The sequence below is a fragment of the Saccoglossus kowalevskii genome, chromosome 16 (assembly GCF_978046115.1).
Source record: "Saccoglossus kowalevskii chromosome 16, keSacKowa6.1, whole genome shotgun sequence".
In the NCBI taxonomy this organism is placed as follows: Eukaryota; Metazoa; Hemichordata; class Enteropneusta; family Harrimaniidae; genus Saccoglossus; species Saccoglossus kowalevskii.
Genome location: NC_140656.1, coordinates 35,225,200 through 35,243,910, shown reverse-complemented (window position 1 = coordinate 35,243,910; position 18,711 = coordinate 35,225,200). Strand labels below are relative to the sequence as shown.

The 18,711-nt window shown below is 39.5% G+C and overlaps 1 protein-coding gene across 2 annotated transcripts in view; it reads left to right on the top strand.

Annotated features, from left to right (window-relative positions):
• Window positions 1-18,711, top strand: part of LOC102801571 (uncharacterized) — an 88,657-nt gene that overhangs the window by 23,185 nt on the left and 46,761 nt on the right. For both annotated transcript variants that reach the window (XM_085491428.1, XM_085491427.1), the window contains exons 4-5: window positions 8,032-8,098; window positions 8,247-8,513. In XM_085491428.1, the coding sequence (XP_085347554.1) occupies window positions 8,032-8,098; window positions 8,247-8,513 (334 nt within the window). The remainder of the gene's footprint in view (window positions 1-8,031; window positions 8,099-8,246; window positions 8,514-18,711) is intronic.

Below are 18,711 nucleotides of genomic sequence, written 5' to 3'. Positions count from 1 at the left end.
TTCAAAGAAAGGTGTTTCTGATGTCATCAGTGTTGATATGGTGTTTTCTGTGCCAAGAAAGGAGAAGCATCAGCTGCCGAAGTGCCAACTCCAGTTGGTAAAGGCTGGGCTCTGGAGCATGATGGAGCTGGTGAAAGAATTATAATAGACTGGACTGGATGACTGGACTTCCAGCACCGAGAGCTGTAAAAGAGCTGATGTCATGCATGTGCAAAAAGTCCTGTGATAGTGATTCTTGTGACTGTATCAAAAATGGATTGAAGTGCTCTGACCTCTGCCGCCTAACAACTTGCTCTAATCAACCTGATGAGGAAGAGGATTTGCATGTAGATCTGGACGATGATGATGAGATTTATATTGACTGAGACAACCATAACTTGTTGTGTATGAAGTTGCTGTGTGTGAGCAAAGGGAATTGAGCCATGACCTTCAAATTTAACAAAGCTGCAGTAGAAGAAACACATCAATTCATTTACTGAAACGTCGATTTTTTAAATTAGATATAGCTGTAAGTAGAAAAGTTTTCTTTTGTTTTTCTTTTACTGGCTCATAACAAAAATATGTGTACAAGTCGATTATGTACAATGAAAAGTTGTGCATTCCTAATTAAGGTCGCAACTTTCATGAAACCGAAGTATGCCATTAGAACTTCCGTTTTGTACAATACATTTAATGCAATGCCGTTGGACAGCAAATTTCTGTTGTTTTCTCATTGCAATAGTTTATTAGTTATGTATTAAACAATCTTAATCAGCAGTTGTTTATTAGAGAAATCATAAGCAAATTCGAGAAACGTCTGTTTTGAATATATAATTTTTAACTGGGCAGAAATCTTCAAATCATGTGTGATGTGTTCGACTTAACATGCAAATACATCTCTCCTATCATAGATTGAGTCTATGAAAGTATTATTTCTTGCAGTATTTAGATAGTAACTCACATTATACTTTCAACCAGCGACCAATCTCATTATGCATACTATGCGAACGTTGAGGTCACGTGACAAATGTAAGCTACCATGATAACATTGCTATCATATATTTTTGATTATTATTGCAAATGTCATTTCTTTCCAGGATCAATTGGGTATAAGTACGTTATTTTAGAATGATTTTCATTTGGTTTCACGTGATAGTTAATCTGATTTATCATATAGCATTACAAACAGGAAGTCCTCGGCATGGGTCAGAGTACTAGTATACCCCAGACCATTCGTTTTGATGAATGGTCTGAGTGTGGCTTGTGGGTGAGAATAGAAAATGAATTTCGGTGAGGTTGTGAATATTTGGATTTTTGAGAACGGATTTTTACTACTGAAATGAAATTATCACGTCTAGGAGTGAATTGTTAATAGGTGAAGTGATGTTAAAAACATAAGTAGTTCATCTTCTTGCGTACACCGCAGGTTTATTTTTCAACACAGATCTCCAGTCAAGAGGGTGGCGTTTTGACGTAACCCCGGAGTTAAACCATAGACAATATAGTATGAAGGACAAGCAACTCCAGCGATTTTATTGTAGCAGGTTAGGCTGGAAAAAAGTTAAGCTGATTTAAACTAACCGTTAACATAAACTAAATGTTTATTTCGATTTCTCGTTAAGGTAGAGATGCAGTTTACCTGACAGGTATTTTAATTACCGGTAGTTAATTAGGCAACCAAGATTGTCCACAAAACTATATATTTTTGGAAAGCTTATTGTATGAATTTTAAAATTGTGTATGTATTTTTTTTATGGACACTAGTTTGAAATATGCACAAAAATGTGTATTTTTGGTCAAAAGTGATGTAAAAAAAATTAGCTCCTAAACCATGCTTCTGTTTTCTGTCAAAATTGGTTTACAGGTACATCTGTTTACTATGAAGAAAGTGCCGTCTTGAAAACTGTCTGTTTTTAGGCGGCGAGAGTCGTGCACTCTCGCGAAATGGGTAATTTCGTTGACGAGAGTCGCCTACGGTATTCCATGGGTATTCTAAATGGCCGTTGCTGATCACGAGTTCCCGTGTGTAGATGATTTTTTTTTTGGATTTTGATGACGGTGGAAATGATAGTGAAGAAGATCCAAATGCAGTAGACACAGCAATTCATGTTAACAACTCTGTGTGTGTGATTCAGAGCCCGGGCATCAACATCGAAAATAGCGAAGATTTGCGTTTTCTTGATCGTCACGTAAATGAAACCCTTTGAAACGCTAACAAAAAATAGAAAATAGTGAAAATAAAATAATAAAAACAATCGTGCCTCATTATTAGTTATTTTGTTGAAATTATTAATAAAAACAGGGTATAACGTAGGTAGACGTGCATTCAGGCTGAAAGACTGGACATGTAGTCAAGATGGCGACAGACGTGAAAACGGAAGACGGAATGAAAGTCTATTAAAAAAACTGTGAGACAGAGAACAACAAAAAACAAGTGTAGTCAGTGAAAATAACAAAATTTGAAGATTCATGCATCATGAAAACAATAATATTCGTGTATTTTGTAGAATACGGGTTACAAACTTACACATGCATTCTGTTTGAAAGAGTGTGAGTAGGTAGTCAAGATGACGACAGAAATGAAAACGGACAGATTGAAAGTTAATTTCAAAATAAGTGCAAGACAGAGAACAGCAAAAAACGAGCACAGTCGGTGGAAAATAACATAATAAGAAGATTCATGCATCATGAAAACTAAAATATTCAAGTATTTTGTCGAAAACGGGGTACAATCTTAGACATGAATTCCGGTTGAAAGAGTGTGAGCTATAGTAGTCAAGATGGTGACAGACGAGAGAACATACAGATTCAAAGTCTGTTTAAAAAAAATGCGTGGCAGAGAAAAATAAAAAAACGAGCATAGTCGGTAAACAATAACATAATAAAATTCATGCATCATGAAAACAAAAATATTCAAATATTTTGTCGAAAAACAGGGTACAGATTGAATATAGCATGTTCGAAAACATTACTGCCATCTGAAACTAACTTTTAATTTTATTCAATTAAACAGGAACATATATATTAAAAGTCATATTTTTTACTAGTGAACCACGTTCACGAGAAAATCTGATAATTATAGTGTGTTCGGAAGATGCGTATTGCGGAAAGAAAACGACTCGTTTGGGGAAAGATACTTGTAATCAAAGTAAATATGACGTCATTGTTTACTTGCTCATCATAATATCCCAGCCCAGCTTGCGTTGGGCATACGGCATATGACATTGTGTTACTATACTACTATACTGTCTATGGTTAAACAGGGCCCAAATTGACAGGGAGTAAAACACGGAAGTGGAAGAGCTGTCCATGCATTGACCAATCACATAAGAGCTCACAAACACCAACGAAATATTTGTTGTTGTACTTAACAAAGGGATTTGGCACTAAAAACAATTGAACGTTTATAGGCTTAACGTTGGATTTAGATCGTGTTATAATCCAAATCCCCTAGAAAGAGTTGTAAGCACAAATTTTCATATGTATATTAGTGGGCATGTCTATCAGTCGTCGTGTATATTAGTAGGCCTGTATGTTAGTAGGCATATCTATTAGTGGGCGTGTCTATCAGTGGGTGTGTCTATTAGTAGGCGCATCTATTAGTAGGCATGTCTAATAGGCATGTCTAATAGGCATGTCTATTAGTGGGTGTGTCTCTTAGTGGGTTTGTCTCTTAGTGAGCGTGTCCCTCAGTGGGCATGTCTTTTAGTAGGCGTGGCTATTAGTGGACATGTATCTATTAGTAGGCGTGTCTATAAGTGGACATGTACCTATTAGTGGGCATGTCTATTAGTAGGTGTGTCTATTAGTACATGTATGTGTGTCTATTAGTAGGCATGTCTATTAGTATGTGTGTCTATTAGTAGGCATGTATATTATTAGTAGGTGTGTATATTAGTGGGCGTATCTATTAGTAATCGTGTATATTAGTAGGTGTGTATGTTAGTAGTCTTGTATATTAGTAGGCATGTATTTTAGTAGGCGTGACTGTTAGTAGGCATGTCTGTTAGTAGGCGTGTCTATTAGTGGGTGTGTCTATTAGTAAGAGTGTCTATTAGTAGGAGTGTACATGTATATTCGTAGGCATGTCTATTAGTATGTGTGTCTATTAGTAGACATGTATATTATTAGTAGGTGTGTATATTAGTGGGCATGTCTATCAGTAATTGTGTATGTTAGTAGTCGTGTATATTAGTAGGTGTGTATGTTAGTAGGCGTGTCTATCAGTGGGTGTGTCTATTAGTAGGTGCATCTATTAGTAGGCATGTCTGTTAGTAGGTGTGTTTATTAGTAGGCGCGTCTATTAGTAGGTGTGTCTATTAGTGGGCGTGTCTCTTAGTGGGCATGTTTTTTAGTAGGCGTGGCTATAAGTGGACATGTATCTATTAGTAGGTGTGTCTCTCAGTGGGCGTGTCTTTTAGTATGCATGGCTATTAGTGGACATGTATCTATTAGTGGGGTGTATAGTAGTAGGTGTGTCTATTAGTGGGCATGTCTGTTAGTAGGCGTGTCTATTAGGCATGTCTATTAGTGGGTGTGTCTGTTAGCAGGTGTGTCTATTAGTGGGTATGTCTTTTAGTGGGCATGTCTCTTAGTGGGCGTGTCTCTTAGTGGGTGTGTCTATTAGTAGGAATGTACATGTATATTAGTAGGTGTATCTATCAGTAGGCATGTCTATTAGTAGGTGTGTATGTTAGTGGGCGTGTCTGTTAGTAGGCGTGTCTATTAGGCATGTCTATTAGTGGGTGTGTCTCTTAGTGGGTTTGTCTCTTAGTGAGCGTGTCCCTCAGTGGGCATGTCTTTTAGTAGGCGTGGCTATTAGTGGACATGTATCTATTAGTAGGCGTGTCTATAAGTGGACATGTACCTATTAGTGGGCATGTCTATTAGTAGGTGTGTCTATTAGTAGGCATGTATATTATTAGTAGGTGTGTATATTCGTGGGCGTATCTATTAGTAATCGTGTATATTAGTAGTCGTGTATATTAGTAGGTGTGTATGTTAGTAGTCTTGTATATTAGTAGGCATGTATTTTAGTAGGCGTGACTGTTAGTAGGCATGTCTGTTAGTAGGTGTGTCTATTAGTGGGTGTGTCTATTAGTAAGAGTGTCTATTAGTAGGAGTGTACATGTATATTAGTAGGCATGTCTATTAGTATGTGTGTCTATTAGTAGACATGTATATTATTAGTAGGTGTGTATATTAGTGGGCATGTCTATTAGTAGTCATGTATATTAGTAGTCGTGTATATTAGTAGGCATGTATATTATTAGTAGGTGTGTATATTAGTGGGCGTGTCTATTAGTAATCGTGTATATTAGTAGTCGTGCATATTAGTAGCTGTGTATGTTAGTAGTCTTGTATATTAGTAGGCATGTATTTTAGTAGGCATGACTGTTAGTAGGCGTGTCTATTAGTGGGTGTGTCTATTAGTATGTGTGTCTATTAGTAGGCATGTCTATTATTAGTAGGTGTGTATATTAGTGGGCATGTCTATTAGTAGTCATGTATATTAGTAGGCATGTATATTATTAGTAGGCATGTCTACTATTAGTGGGCATGTCTATTAATGGGTGTGTCTATTAGTAGGAATGTACATGTATATTAGTAGGTGTATCTATCAGTAGGCATGTCTATTAGTATGTGTGTCTACTAGTAGGCATGTATATTATTAGTAGGTGTGTATATTAGTGGACGTGTCTATTAGTAGATGTGTATGTTAGTGGGCATGTCTGTTAGTAGGCGTGTCTATTAGGCATGTCTATTAGTGGGTGTGTCTATTAGCAGGTGTGTCTATTAGTGGGTATGTCTCTTAGTGGGCATGTCTCTTACTGGGCGTGTCTCTTAGTGGGCATGCTTTTAGTAGGCATGTCTATTAGTGGGTGTGTCTATTAGTAGGAATGTACATGTATATTAGTAGGTGTATCTATCAGTAGGCATGTCTATTAGTAGGTGTGTATGTTAGTGAGCGTGTCTGTTAGTAGGCATGTCTATTAGGCATGTCTATTAGTGGGTGTGTCTATTAGTAGAAATGTACATGTATATTAGTAGGTGTATCTATCAGTAGGCATGTCTATTAGTATGTGTGTATGTTAGTGGGCGTGTCTGTTAGTAGGCGTGTCTATTAGGCATGTCTATTAGTGGGTGTGTCTATTAGCAGGTGTGTCTATTAGTGGGTATGTCTCTTAGTGGGCATGTCTCTTACTGGGCGTGTCTCTTAGTGGGCATGCCTCTTAGTGGGCATGCTTTTAGTAGGCATGTCTATTAGTGGGTGTGTCTATTAGTAGGAATGTACATGTATATTAGTAGGTGTATCTATCAGTAGGCATGTCTATTAGTAGGTGTGTATGTTAGTGAGCGTGTCTGTTAGTAGGCATGTCTATTAGTGGGTGTGTCTATTAGTAGAAATGTACATGTATATTAGTAGGTGTATCTATCAGTAGGCATGTCTATTAGTATGTGTGTATGTTAGTGGGCGTGTCTGTTAGTAGGCGTGTCTATTAGGCATGTCTATTAGTGGGTGTGTCTATTAGCAGGTGTGTCTATTAGCAGGTGTGTCTATTAGTGGGTATGTCTCTTAGTGGGCATGTCTTTTAGTAGGCGTGGCTTTTAGTGGACATGTATCTATTAGTAGGCGTGTCTATAAGTGGGCATGTACCTATTAGTGGGCATGTCTATTAGTAGGTGTGTATCTATTAGTAGGAATGTACATGTATGTTAGTAGGCGTGTCTATTAGTAAGCATGTCTATTATTAGTAGGTGTGTCTATTAGTAGGCATGTCTATTATTAGTAGGTGTGTATATTAGTAGGCATGTCTATTAGTAATCGTGTATATTAGTAGGTGTGTATATTAGTGGGCGTGTCTGTTAGTAGATGTGTATATATGTGGGTGTGTCTCTTAGTGAGCGTGTCCCTTAGTGGGCATGTCTTTATTAGTATCTATTAGTAGGCATTTATATTATTAGTAGGTGTGTATATAGTGGGCATGTCTATAAGTAGTCATGTATATTAGTACGTGTGTATGTATGTTAGTGGGCGTGTCTGTTAGTAGGCGTGTCTATTAGTGGGTGTGTCTATTAGGCATGTCTGTTAGTGGGCGTGTTTATTAGTAGGCGCGTCTATTAGTAGGCGCACCTATTAGTAGGTGTGTCTATTAGTGGGCATGTTTTTTAGTAGGCGTGGCTATAAGTGGACATGTATCTATTAGTGGAGTGTCTATTAGTGGGTGTGTCTATTAGCAGGTGTGTCTATTAGTGGGTATGTCTCTTAGTGGGCGTGTCTCTTAGTGGGTGTGTCTATTAGTAGGAATGTACATGTATATTAGTAGGTGTATCTATCAGTAGGCGTGTCTATTAGGCATGTCTATTAGTGGGTGTGTCTATTAGTAGGAATGTATATTAGTAGGTGTATCTATCAGTAGGCATGTCTATTAGTAGGTGTGTATGTTAGTGGGCGTGTCTGTTAGTAGGCGTGTCTATTAGGCATGTCTATTAGTGGGTGTGTCTATTAGCAGGTGTGTCTATTAGTGGGTGTGTCTCTCAGTGGGCATGTCTCTTAGTGGGCATGTCTTTTAGTAGGCGTGGCTATAAGTGGACATGTAACTATTAGTGGGTGTGTCTATTAGTAGGCGTGTATCTATTAGTGGGTGTGTCTATTAGTAGGCGTGTATCTATTAGTGGGTGTGTCTGTTAGTAGGCGTGTATCTATTTGTACACTTTTTAGCAGAGCAAATATGGTATTTATATATATATATATATAGGTTTTTTTAATTCAACATTTTTTTGTGTATTTTTCTAACTTCTCAAATGTCTAATTGCCTTAATTGGAAGTTCTGAAAACAAATTATTTTGATGTAATTTGTGACAAAAATTGACTGGTGTTCAAAAGTTTAAGTCAATACAACCCGAAACTTGTGGAGCATTGTCACCATAGTTGCATTTAGACACACACACTGAAATCTCTAGATTGAGACAGACACACAAAATAGTTCACGTCATTGAAATGTTTCCTGATGTACCTGATTTTGAAATTTTTCAATATTTTCTTCATAGCCAAACAAATTAAGAAACAAATCTAGTACAACCTCTAACAAGACACGGCGAAGAAAACGATTTCTGGGTAAGTGCTACATTTTAACATGTAATACTGCATTGTTTCCATACTTTGATATTCACAATTGTAATGCAGAGAAAAGCATATCCATCCATTTATTTGACAGAGACTCTCAATGGGCAAGGTTTTAATAGTTAAACTATGTTTTTATTAGATGGTGAGCAAGATTGTGACAAGAGTAGCTGTATTTCAGCCCAGTACAATACATATTTTCTGTGGTACACGCCATACAGGCAACCATTTCGCCGTGTGAATGACTGTCCTAGGGCATTCAATGATAGTTATCAGCTACAGCATCCTGACCTAACAGAGGGTCAGAAACATTATCTATGGCACACTGCATCCATCTATAGTATGAAAAATATGAAAAAATTACAACAGAAGAATTATGAAAGAGTGTTACTGAAACAACAAGACTTGGGTAAGTTTTGTGTTGATATTTGAAAAATGTGAATTGATGTTTCTCAAGGCAAAACATCTTCCTTGGCCTTGAGTCTTCCATTCTGCGACATCTACCTTAGAGTCTTTGATGACATCATTCATCTTAACACAGTCTTTGATGACATCATTCATTTTAGCAGTCTCTGATGATGTCATTCACCTTAGCACAGTCTTTGATGACATTCATATTAGCAGTCTTTGATGACATTTATCTTAGCACAGTCTCTGATGACCCCATCTAGAGGTATTTGATAATATCACATACTAGTCTGAGGTGTGAGACATGCACTACCAAGATTACAATACATACTAGTCCATCAGTATCTCTGCTAGTCTGAGGTGTGAGACATGCACTACCAAGATTACAATACATACTAGTCCATCAGTATCTCTGCTAGTCTGAGGTGTGAGACATGTACTACCAAGATTACAGTACATACTAGTCCATCAGTATTTCTGCGAGTCTGAGGTGTGAGACCTGTACTACCAAGATTACAACACATACTAGTCCATCAGTATCTTTGCTGGTCTGAGGTGTGAGACATGCACTACCAAGATTACAGTACATACTAGTCCATCAGTATCTCTGCTAGTCTGAGGTGTGAGACCTGTACTACCAAGATTACAATACATACTAGTCCATCAATATCTCTGCTAGTCTGAGGTGTGAGACCTGTACTACCAAGATTACAGTACATACTAGTCCATCAGTATCTCTGCTAGTCTGAGGTGTGAGACCTGTACTACCAAGATTACAATACATACTAGTCCATCAGTATCTCTGCTAGTCTGAGGTGTGAGACCTGTACTACCAAGATTACAGTACATACTAGTCTATCAGTATCTCTGCTAGTCTGAGGTGTGAGACCTGTACTACCAAGATTACAGTACATACTAGTCCATCAGCATCTCTGCTAGTCTGAGGTGTGAGACCTGTACTACCAAGATTACAGTACATACTAGTCCATCAGTATCTCTGCTAGTCTGAGGTGTGAGACCTGTACTACCAAGATTACAGTACATACTAGTCCATCAGTATCTTTGCTGGTCTGAGGTGTGAGACCTGTACTACCAAGATTACAATACATACTAGTCCGTCAGTATCTCTGCTAGTCTGAGGTGTAAGACATGCACTACCAAGATTACAATACATACTAGTCCATCAGTATCTCTGCTAGTCTGAGGTGTGAGATCTGTACTACCAAGATTACAATACATACTAGTCCATCAGTATCTCTGCTAGTCTGAGGTGTGAGACCTGTACTACCAAGATTACAGTACATACTAGTCCATCAGTATCTCTGCTAGTCTGAGGTGTGAGACCTGTACTACCAAGATTACAGTACATACTAGTCCATCAGTATCTCTGCTAGTCTGAGGTGTGAGACATGCACTACCAAGATTACAATACATACTAGTCCATCAGTATCTTTGCTAGTCTGAGATGTGAGACCTGTACTACCAAGATTACAGTACATACTAGTCCATCAGTATCTCAGCTAGTCTGAGGTGTGAGACCTGTACTACCAAGATTACAATACATACTAGTCCATCAGTATCTCTGCTAGTCTGAGGTGTGAGACCTGTACTACCAAGATTACAACACATACTAGTCCATCAGTATCTCTGCTAGTCTGAGATGTGAGACATGCACTACCAAGATTACAATACATACTAGTCCATCAGTATCTTTGCTAGTCTGAGGTGTGAGACATGTACTACCAAGATTACAATACATACTAGTCTATCATTATCTCTGCTAGTCTGAGGTGTGAGACATGCACTACCAAGATTACAATACATACTAGTCCATCAGTATCTCTGCTAGTCTGAGGTGTGAGACCTGTACTACCAAGATTACAGTACATACTAGTCCATCAGTATCTCTGCTATTCTGAGGTGTGAGACCTGTACTACCAAGATTACAATACATACTAGTCCATCAGTATCTCTGCTAGTCTGAGGTGTGAGACCTGTACTACCAAGATTACAATACATACTAGTCCATCAGTATCTCTGCTAGTCTGAGGTGTGAGACCTGTACTACCAAGATTACAATACATACTAGTCCATCAGTATCTCTGCTAGTCTGAGGTGTGAGACCTGTACTACCAAGATTACAATACATACTAGTCCATCAGTATCTCTGCTAGTCTGAGGTGTGAGACCTGTACTACCAAGATTACAGTACATACTAGTCCATCAGTATCTCTGCTAGTCTGAGGTGTGAGACATGCACTACCAAGATTACAATACATACTAGTCCATCAGTATCTTTGCTAGTCTGAGATGTGAGACCTGTACTACCAAGATTACAGTACATACTAGTCCATCAGTATCTCAGCTAGTCTGAGGTGTGAGACCTGTACTACCAAGATTACAATACATACTAGTCCATCAGTATCTCTGCTAGTCTGAGGTGTGAGACCTGTACTACCAAGATTACAACACATACTAGTCCATCAGTATCTCTGCTAGTCTGAGGTGTGAGACCTGTACTACCAAGATTACAGTACATACTAGTCCATCAGTATCTCTGCTAGTCTGAGGTGTGAGACCTGTACTACCAAGATTACAGTACATACTAGTCCATCAGCATCTCTGCTAGTCTGAGGTGTGAGACATGCACTACCAAGATTACAATACATACTAGTCCATCAGTATCTCTGCTAGTCTGAGGTGTGAGACATGTACTACCAAGATTACAATACATACTAGTCTATCATTATCTCAGCTACTCTGAGGTGTGAGACATGCACTACCAAGATTACAATACATACTAGTCCATCAGTATCTCTGCTAGTCTGAGGTGTGAGACCTGTACTACCAAGATTACAGTACATACTAGTCCATCAGTATCTCTGCTATTCTGAGGTGTGAGACCTGTACTACCAAGATTACAATACATACTAGTCCATCAGTATCTCTGCTAGTCTGAGGTGTGAGACCTGTACTACCAAGATTACAATACATACTAGTCCATCAGTATCTCTGCTAGTCTGAGGTGTGAGACCTGTACTACCAAGATTACAATACATACTAGTCCATCAGTATCTCTGCTAGTCTGAGGTGTGAGACCTGTACTACCAAGATTACAATACATACTAGTCCATCAGTATCTCTGCTAGTCTGAGGTGTGAGACCTGTACTACCAAGATTACAGTACATACTAGTCCATCAGTATCTCTGCTAGTCTGAGGTGTGAGACATGCACTACCAAGATTACAATACATACTAGTCCATCAGTATCTTTGCTAGTCTGAGATGTGAGACCTGTACTACCAAGATTACAGTACATACTAGTCCATCAGTATCTCAGCTAGTCTGAGGTGTGAGACCTGTACTACCAAGATTACAATACATACTAGTCCATCAGTATCTCTGCTAGTCTGAGGTGTGAGACCTGTACTACCAAGATTACAACACATACTAGTCCATCAGTATCTCTGCTAGTCTGAGGTGTGAGACCTGTACTACCAAGGTTACAGTACATACTAGTCCATCAGTATCTCTGCTAGTCTGAGATGTGAGACATGCACTACCAAGATTACAATACATACTAGTCCATCAGTATCTCTGCTAGTCTGAGGTGTGAGACATGTACTACCAAGATTACAATACATACTAGTCTATCATTATCTCTGCTAGTCTGAGGTGTGAGACCTGTACTACCAAGATTACAATACATACTAGTCCATCAATATCTCTGCTAGTCTGAGGTGTGAGACCTGTACTACCAAGATTACAGTACATACTAGTCCATCAGTATCTCTGCTAGTCTGAGGTGTGAGACCTGTACTACCAAGATTACAATACATACTAGTCCATCAGTATCTCTGCTAGTCTGAGGTGTGAGACCTGTACTACCAAGATTACAGTACATACTAGTCCATCAGTATCTCTGCTAGTCTGAGGTGTGAGACCTGTACTACCAAGATTACAATACATACTAGTCCATCAGTATCTCTGCTAGTCTGAGGTGTGAGACCTGTACTACCAAGATTACAATACATACTAGTCCATCAGTATCTCTGCTAGTCTGAGGTGTGAGACCTGTACTACCAAGATTACAATACATACTAGTCCATCAGTATCTCTGCTAGTCTGAGGTGTGAGACCTGTACTACCAAGGTTACAGTACATACTAGTCCATCAGTATCTCTGCTAGTCTGAGATGTGAGACATGCACTACCAAGATTACAATACATACTAGTCCATCAGTATCTCTGCTAGTCTGAGGTGTGAGACATGTACTACCAAGATTACAATACATACTAGTCTATCATTATCTCTGCTACTCTGAGGTGTGAGACATGCACTACCAAGATTACAATACATACTAGTCCATCAGTATCTCTGCTAGTCTGAGGTGTGAGACCTGTACTACCAAGATTACAGTACATACTAGTCCATCAGTATCTCTGCTATTCTGAGGTGTGAGACCTGTACTACCAAGATTACAATACATACTAGTCCATCAGTATCTCTGCTAGTCTGAGGTGTGAGACCTGTACTACCAAGATTACAATACATACTAGTCCATCAGTATCTCTGCTAGTCTGAGGTGTGAGACCTGTACTACCAAGATTACAATACATACTAGTCCATCAGTATCTCTGCTAGTCTGAGGTGTGAGACCTGTACTACCAAGTACATACTAGTCCATCAGTATCTCTGCTAGTCTGAGGTGTGCGACATGTACTACCAAGATTACAGTACATAATATATAGTCCATCAGTATATCTGCTAGTCTGAGGTGTGAGACCTGTACTACCAAGGATACAGTACATACTAGTCCATCAGTATCTCTGCTAGTCTGAGATGTGAGACATGCACTACCAAGATTACAATACATACTAGTCCATCAGTATCTCTGCTAGTCTGAGGTGTGAGACCTGTACTACCAAGATTACAATACATACTAGTCCATCAGTATCTCTGCTAGTCTGAGGTGTGAGACCTGTACTACCAAGATTACAGTACATACTAGTCCATCAGTATCTCTGCTAGTCTGAGGTGTGAGACCTGTACTACCAAGATTACAATACATACTAGTCCATCAGTATCTTTGCTAGTCTGAGATGTGAGACCTGTACTACCAAGATTACAGTACATACTAGTCCATCAGTATCTCAGCTAGTCTGAGGTGTGAGACCTGTACTACCAAGATTACAATACATACTAGTCCATCAGTATCTCTGCTAGTCTGAGGTGTGAGACCTGTACTACCAAGATTACAACACATACTAGTCCATCAGTATCTCTGCTAGTCTGAGGTGTGAGACCTGTACTACCAAGGTTACAGTACATACTAGTCCATCAGTATCTCTGCTAGTCTGAGATGTGAGACATGCACTACCAAGATTACAATACATACTAGTCCATCAGTATCTCTGCTAGTCTGAGGTGTGAGACATGTACTACCAAGATTACAATACATACTAGTCTATCATTATCTCTGCTAGTCTGAGGTGTGAGACATGCACTACCAAGATTACAATACATACTAGTCCATCAGTATCTCTGCTAGTCTGAGGTGTGAGACCTGTACTACCAAGATTACAGTACATACTAGTCCATCAGTATCTCTGCTATTCTGAGGTGTGAGACCTGTACTACCAAGGTTACAGTACATACTAGTCCATCAGTATCTCTGCTAGTCTGAGATGTGAGACATGCACTACCAAGATTACAATACATACTAGTCCATCAGTATCTCTGCTAGTCTGAGGTGTGAGACATGTACTACCAAGATTACAATACATACTAGTCTATCATTATCTCTGCTAGTCTGAGGTGTGAGACATGCACTACCAAGATTACAATACATACTAGTCCATCAGTATCTCTGCTAGTCTGAGGTGTGAGACCTGTACTACCAAGATTACAGTACATACTAGTCCATCAGTATCTCTGCTATTCTGAGGTGTGAGACCTGTACTACCAAGATTACAATACATACTAGTCCATCAGTATCTCTGCTAGTCTGAGGTGTGAGACCTGTACTACCAAGATTACAATACATACTAGTCCATCAGTATCTCTGCTAGTCTGAGGTGTGAGACCTGTACTACCAAGGTTACAGTACATACTAGTCCATCAGTATCTCTGCTAGTCTGAGATGTGAGACATGCACTACCAAGATTACAATACATACTAGTCCATCAGTATCTCTGCTAGTCTGAGGTGTGAGACATGCACTACCAAGATTACAATACATACTAGTCCATCAGTATCTCTGCTAGTCTGAGATGTGAGACATGCACTACCAAGATTACAATACATACTAGTCCATCAGTATCTCTGCTAGTCCGAGGTGTGAGTCCTGTACTACCAAGGTTACAGTACATACTAGTCCATCACTATCTCTGCTAGTCTGAGATGTGAGACATGCACTACCAAGATTACAATACATACTAGTCCATCAGTATCTCTGCTAGTCTGAGGTGTGAGACATGCACTACCAAGATTACAATACATACTAGTCCATCAGTATCTCTGCTAGTCTGAGGTGTGAGACCTATACTACCAAGGTTACAGTACATACTAGTCCATCAGTATCTCTGCTAGTCTGAGATGTGAGACATGCACTACCAAGATTACAATACATACTAGTCCATCAGTATCTCTGCTAGTCTGAGGTGTGAGACATGTACTACCAAGATTACAATACATACTAGTCTATCATTATCTCTGCTAGTCTGAGGTGTGAGACCTGTACTACCAAGATTACAATACATACTAGTCCATCAATATCTCTGCTAGTCTGAGGTGTGAGACCTGTACTACCAAGATTACAGTACATACTAGTCCATCAGTATCTCTGCTAGTCTGAGGTGTGAGACCTGTACTACCAAGATTACAATACATACTAGTCCATCAGTATCTCTGCTAGTCTGAGGTGTGAGACCTGTACTACCAAGATTACAGTACATACTAGTCCATCAGTATCTCTGCTAGTCTGAGGTGTGAGACCTGTACTACCAAGATTACAGTACATACTAGTCCATCAGCATCTCTGCTAGTCTGAGGTGTGAGACCTGTACTACCAAGATTACAGTACATACTAGTCCATCAGTATCTCTGCTAGTCTGAGGTGTGAGACCTGTACTACCAAGATTACAGTACATACTAGTCCATCAGTATCTTTGCTGGTCTGAGGTGTGAGACCTGTACTACCAAGATTACAATACATACTAGTCCATCAGTATCTCTGCTAGTCTGAGGTGTAAGACATGCACTACCAAGATTACAATACATACTAGTCCATCAGTATCTCTGCTAGTCTGAGGTGTGAGATCTGTACTACCAAGATTACAATACATACTAGTCCATCAGTATCTCTGCTAGTCTGAGGTGTGAGACCTGTACTACCAAGATTACAATACATACTAGTCCATCAGTATCTCTGCTAGTCTGAGGTGTGAGACCTGTACTACCAAGATTACAGTACATACTAGTCCATCAGTATCTCTGCTAGTCTGAGGTGTGAGACCTGTACTACCAAGATTACAGTACATACTAGTCCATCAGTATCTCTGCTAGTCTGAGGTGTGAGACATGCACTACCAAGATTACAGTACATACTAGTCCATCAGTATCTTTGCTAGTCTGAGATGTGAGACCTGTACTACCAAGATTACAGTACATACTAGTCCATCAGTATCTCAGCTAGTCTGAGGTGTGAGACCTGTACTACCAAGATTACAATACATACTAGTCCATCAGTATCTCTGCTAGTCTGAGGTGTGAGACCTGTACTACCAAGATTACAATACATACTAGTCCATCAGTATCTCTGCTAGTCTGAGGTGTGAGACCTGTACTACCAAGATTACAATACATACTAGTCCATCAGTATCTCTGCTAGTCTGAGGTGTGAGACCTATACTACCAAGGTTACAGTACATACTAGTCCATCAGTATCTCTGCTAGTCTGAGATGTGAGACATGCACTACCAAGATTACAATACATACTAGTCCATCAGTATCTCTGCTAGTCTGAGGTGTGAGACATGTACTACCAAGATTACAATACATACTAGTCTATCATTATCTCTGCTAGTCTGAGGTGTGAGACCTGTACTACCAAGATTACAATACATACTAGTCCATCAATATCTCTGCTAGTCTGAGGTGTGAGACCTGTACTACCAAGATTACAGTACATACTAGTCCATCAGTATCTCTGCTAGTCTGAGGTGTGAGACCTGTACTACCAAGATTACAATACATACTAGTCCATCAGTATCTCTGCTAGTCTGAGGTGTGAGACCTGTACTACCAAGATTACAGTACATACTAGTCCATCAGTATCTCTGCTAGTCTGAGGTGTGAGACCTGTACTACCAAGATTACAGTACATACTAGTCCATCAGCATCTCTGCTAGTCTGAGGTGTGAGACCTGTACTACCAAGATTACAGTACATACTAGTCCATCAGTATCTCTGCTAGTCTGAGGTGTGAGACCTGTACTACCAAGATTACAGTACATACTAGTCCATCAGTATCTTTGCTGGTCTGAGGTGTGAGACCTGTACTACCAAGATTACAATACATACTAGTCCATCAGTATCTCTGCTAGTCTGAGGTGTAAGACATGCACTACCAAGATTACAATACATACTAGTCCATCAGTATCTCTGCTAGTCTGAGGTGTGAGATCTGTACTACCAAGATTACAATACATACTAGTCCATCAGTATCTCTGCTAGTCTGAGGTGTGAGACCTGTACTACCAAGATTACAATACATACTAGTCCATCAGTATCTCTGCTAGTCTGAGGTGTGAGACCTGTACTACCAAGATTACAGTACATACTAGTCCATCAGTATCTCTGCTAGTCTGAGGTGTGAGACCTGTACTACCAAGATTACAGTACATACTAGTCCATCAGTATCTCTGCTAGTCTGAGGTGTGAGACATGCACTACCAAGATTACAGTACATACTAGTCCATCAGTATCTTTGCTAGTCTGAGATGTGAGACCTGTACTACCAAGATTACAGTACATACTAGTCCATCAGTATCTCAGCTAGTCTGAGGTGTGAGACCTGTACTACCAAGATTACAATACATACTAGTCCATCAGTATCTCTGCTAGTCTGAGGTGTGAGACCTGTACTACCAAGATTACAATACATACTAGTCCATCAGTATCTCTGCTAGTCTGAGGTGTGAGACCTGTACTACCAAGATTACAATACATACTAGTCCATCAGTATCTCTGCTAGTCTGAGGTGTGAGACCTGTACTACCAAGATTACAATACATACTAGTCCATCAGTATCTCTGCTAGTCTGAGGTGTGAGACCTGTACTACCAAGATTACAGTACATACTAGTCCATCAGTATCTCTGCTATTCTGAGGTGTGAGACCTGTACTACCAAGATTACAATACATACTAGTCCATCAGTATCTTTGCTAGTCTGAGATGTGAGACCTGTACTACCAAGATTACAGTACATACTAGTCCATCAGTATCTCAGCTAGTCTGAGGTGTGAGACCTGTACTACCAAGATTACAATACATACTAGTCCATCAGTATCTCTGCTAGTCTGAGGTGTGAGACCTGTACTACCAAGATTACAACACATACTAGTCCATCAGTATCTCTGCTAGTCTGAGGTGTGAGACATGCACTACCAAGATTACAATACATACTAGTCCATCAGTATCTCTGCTAGTCTGAGGTGTGAGACCTGTACTACCAAGATTACAGTACATACTAGTCCATCAGTATCTCTGCTATTCTGAGGTGTGAGACCTGTACTACCAAGGTTACAGTACATACTAGTCCATCAGTATCTCTGCTAGTCTGAGATGTGAGACATGCACTACCAAGATTACAATACATACTAGTCCATCAGTATCTCTGCTAGTCTGAGGTGTGAGACATGTACTACCAAGATTACAATACATACTAGTCTATCATTATCTCTGCTAGTCTGAGGTGTGAGACATGCACTACCAAGATTACAATACATACTAGTCCATCAGTATCTCTGCTAGTCTGAGGTGTGAGACCTGTACTACCAAGATTACAGTACATACTAGTCCATCAGTATCTCTGCTATTCTGAGGTGTGAGACCTGTACTACCAAGATTACAATACATACTAGTCCATCAGTATCTCTGCTAGTCTGAGGTGTGAGACCTGTACTACCAAGATTAC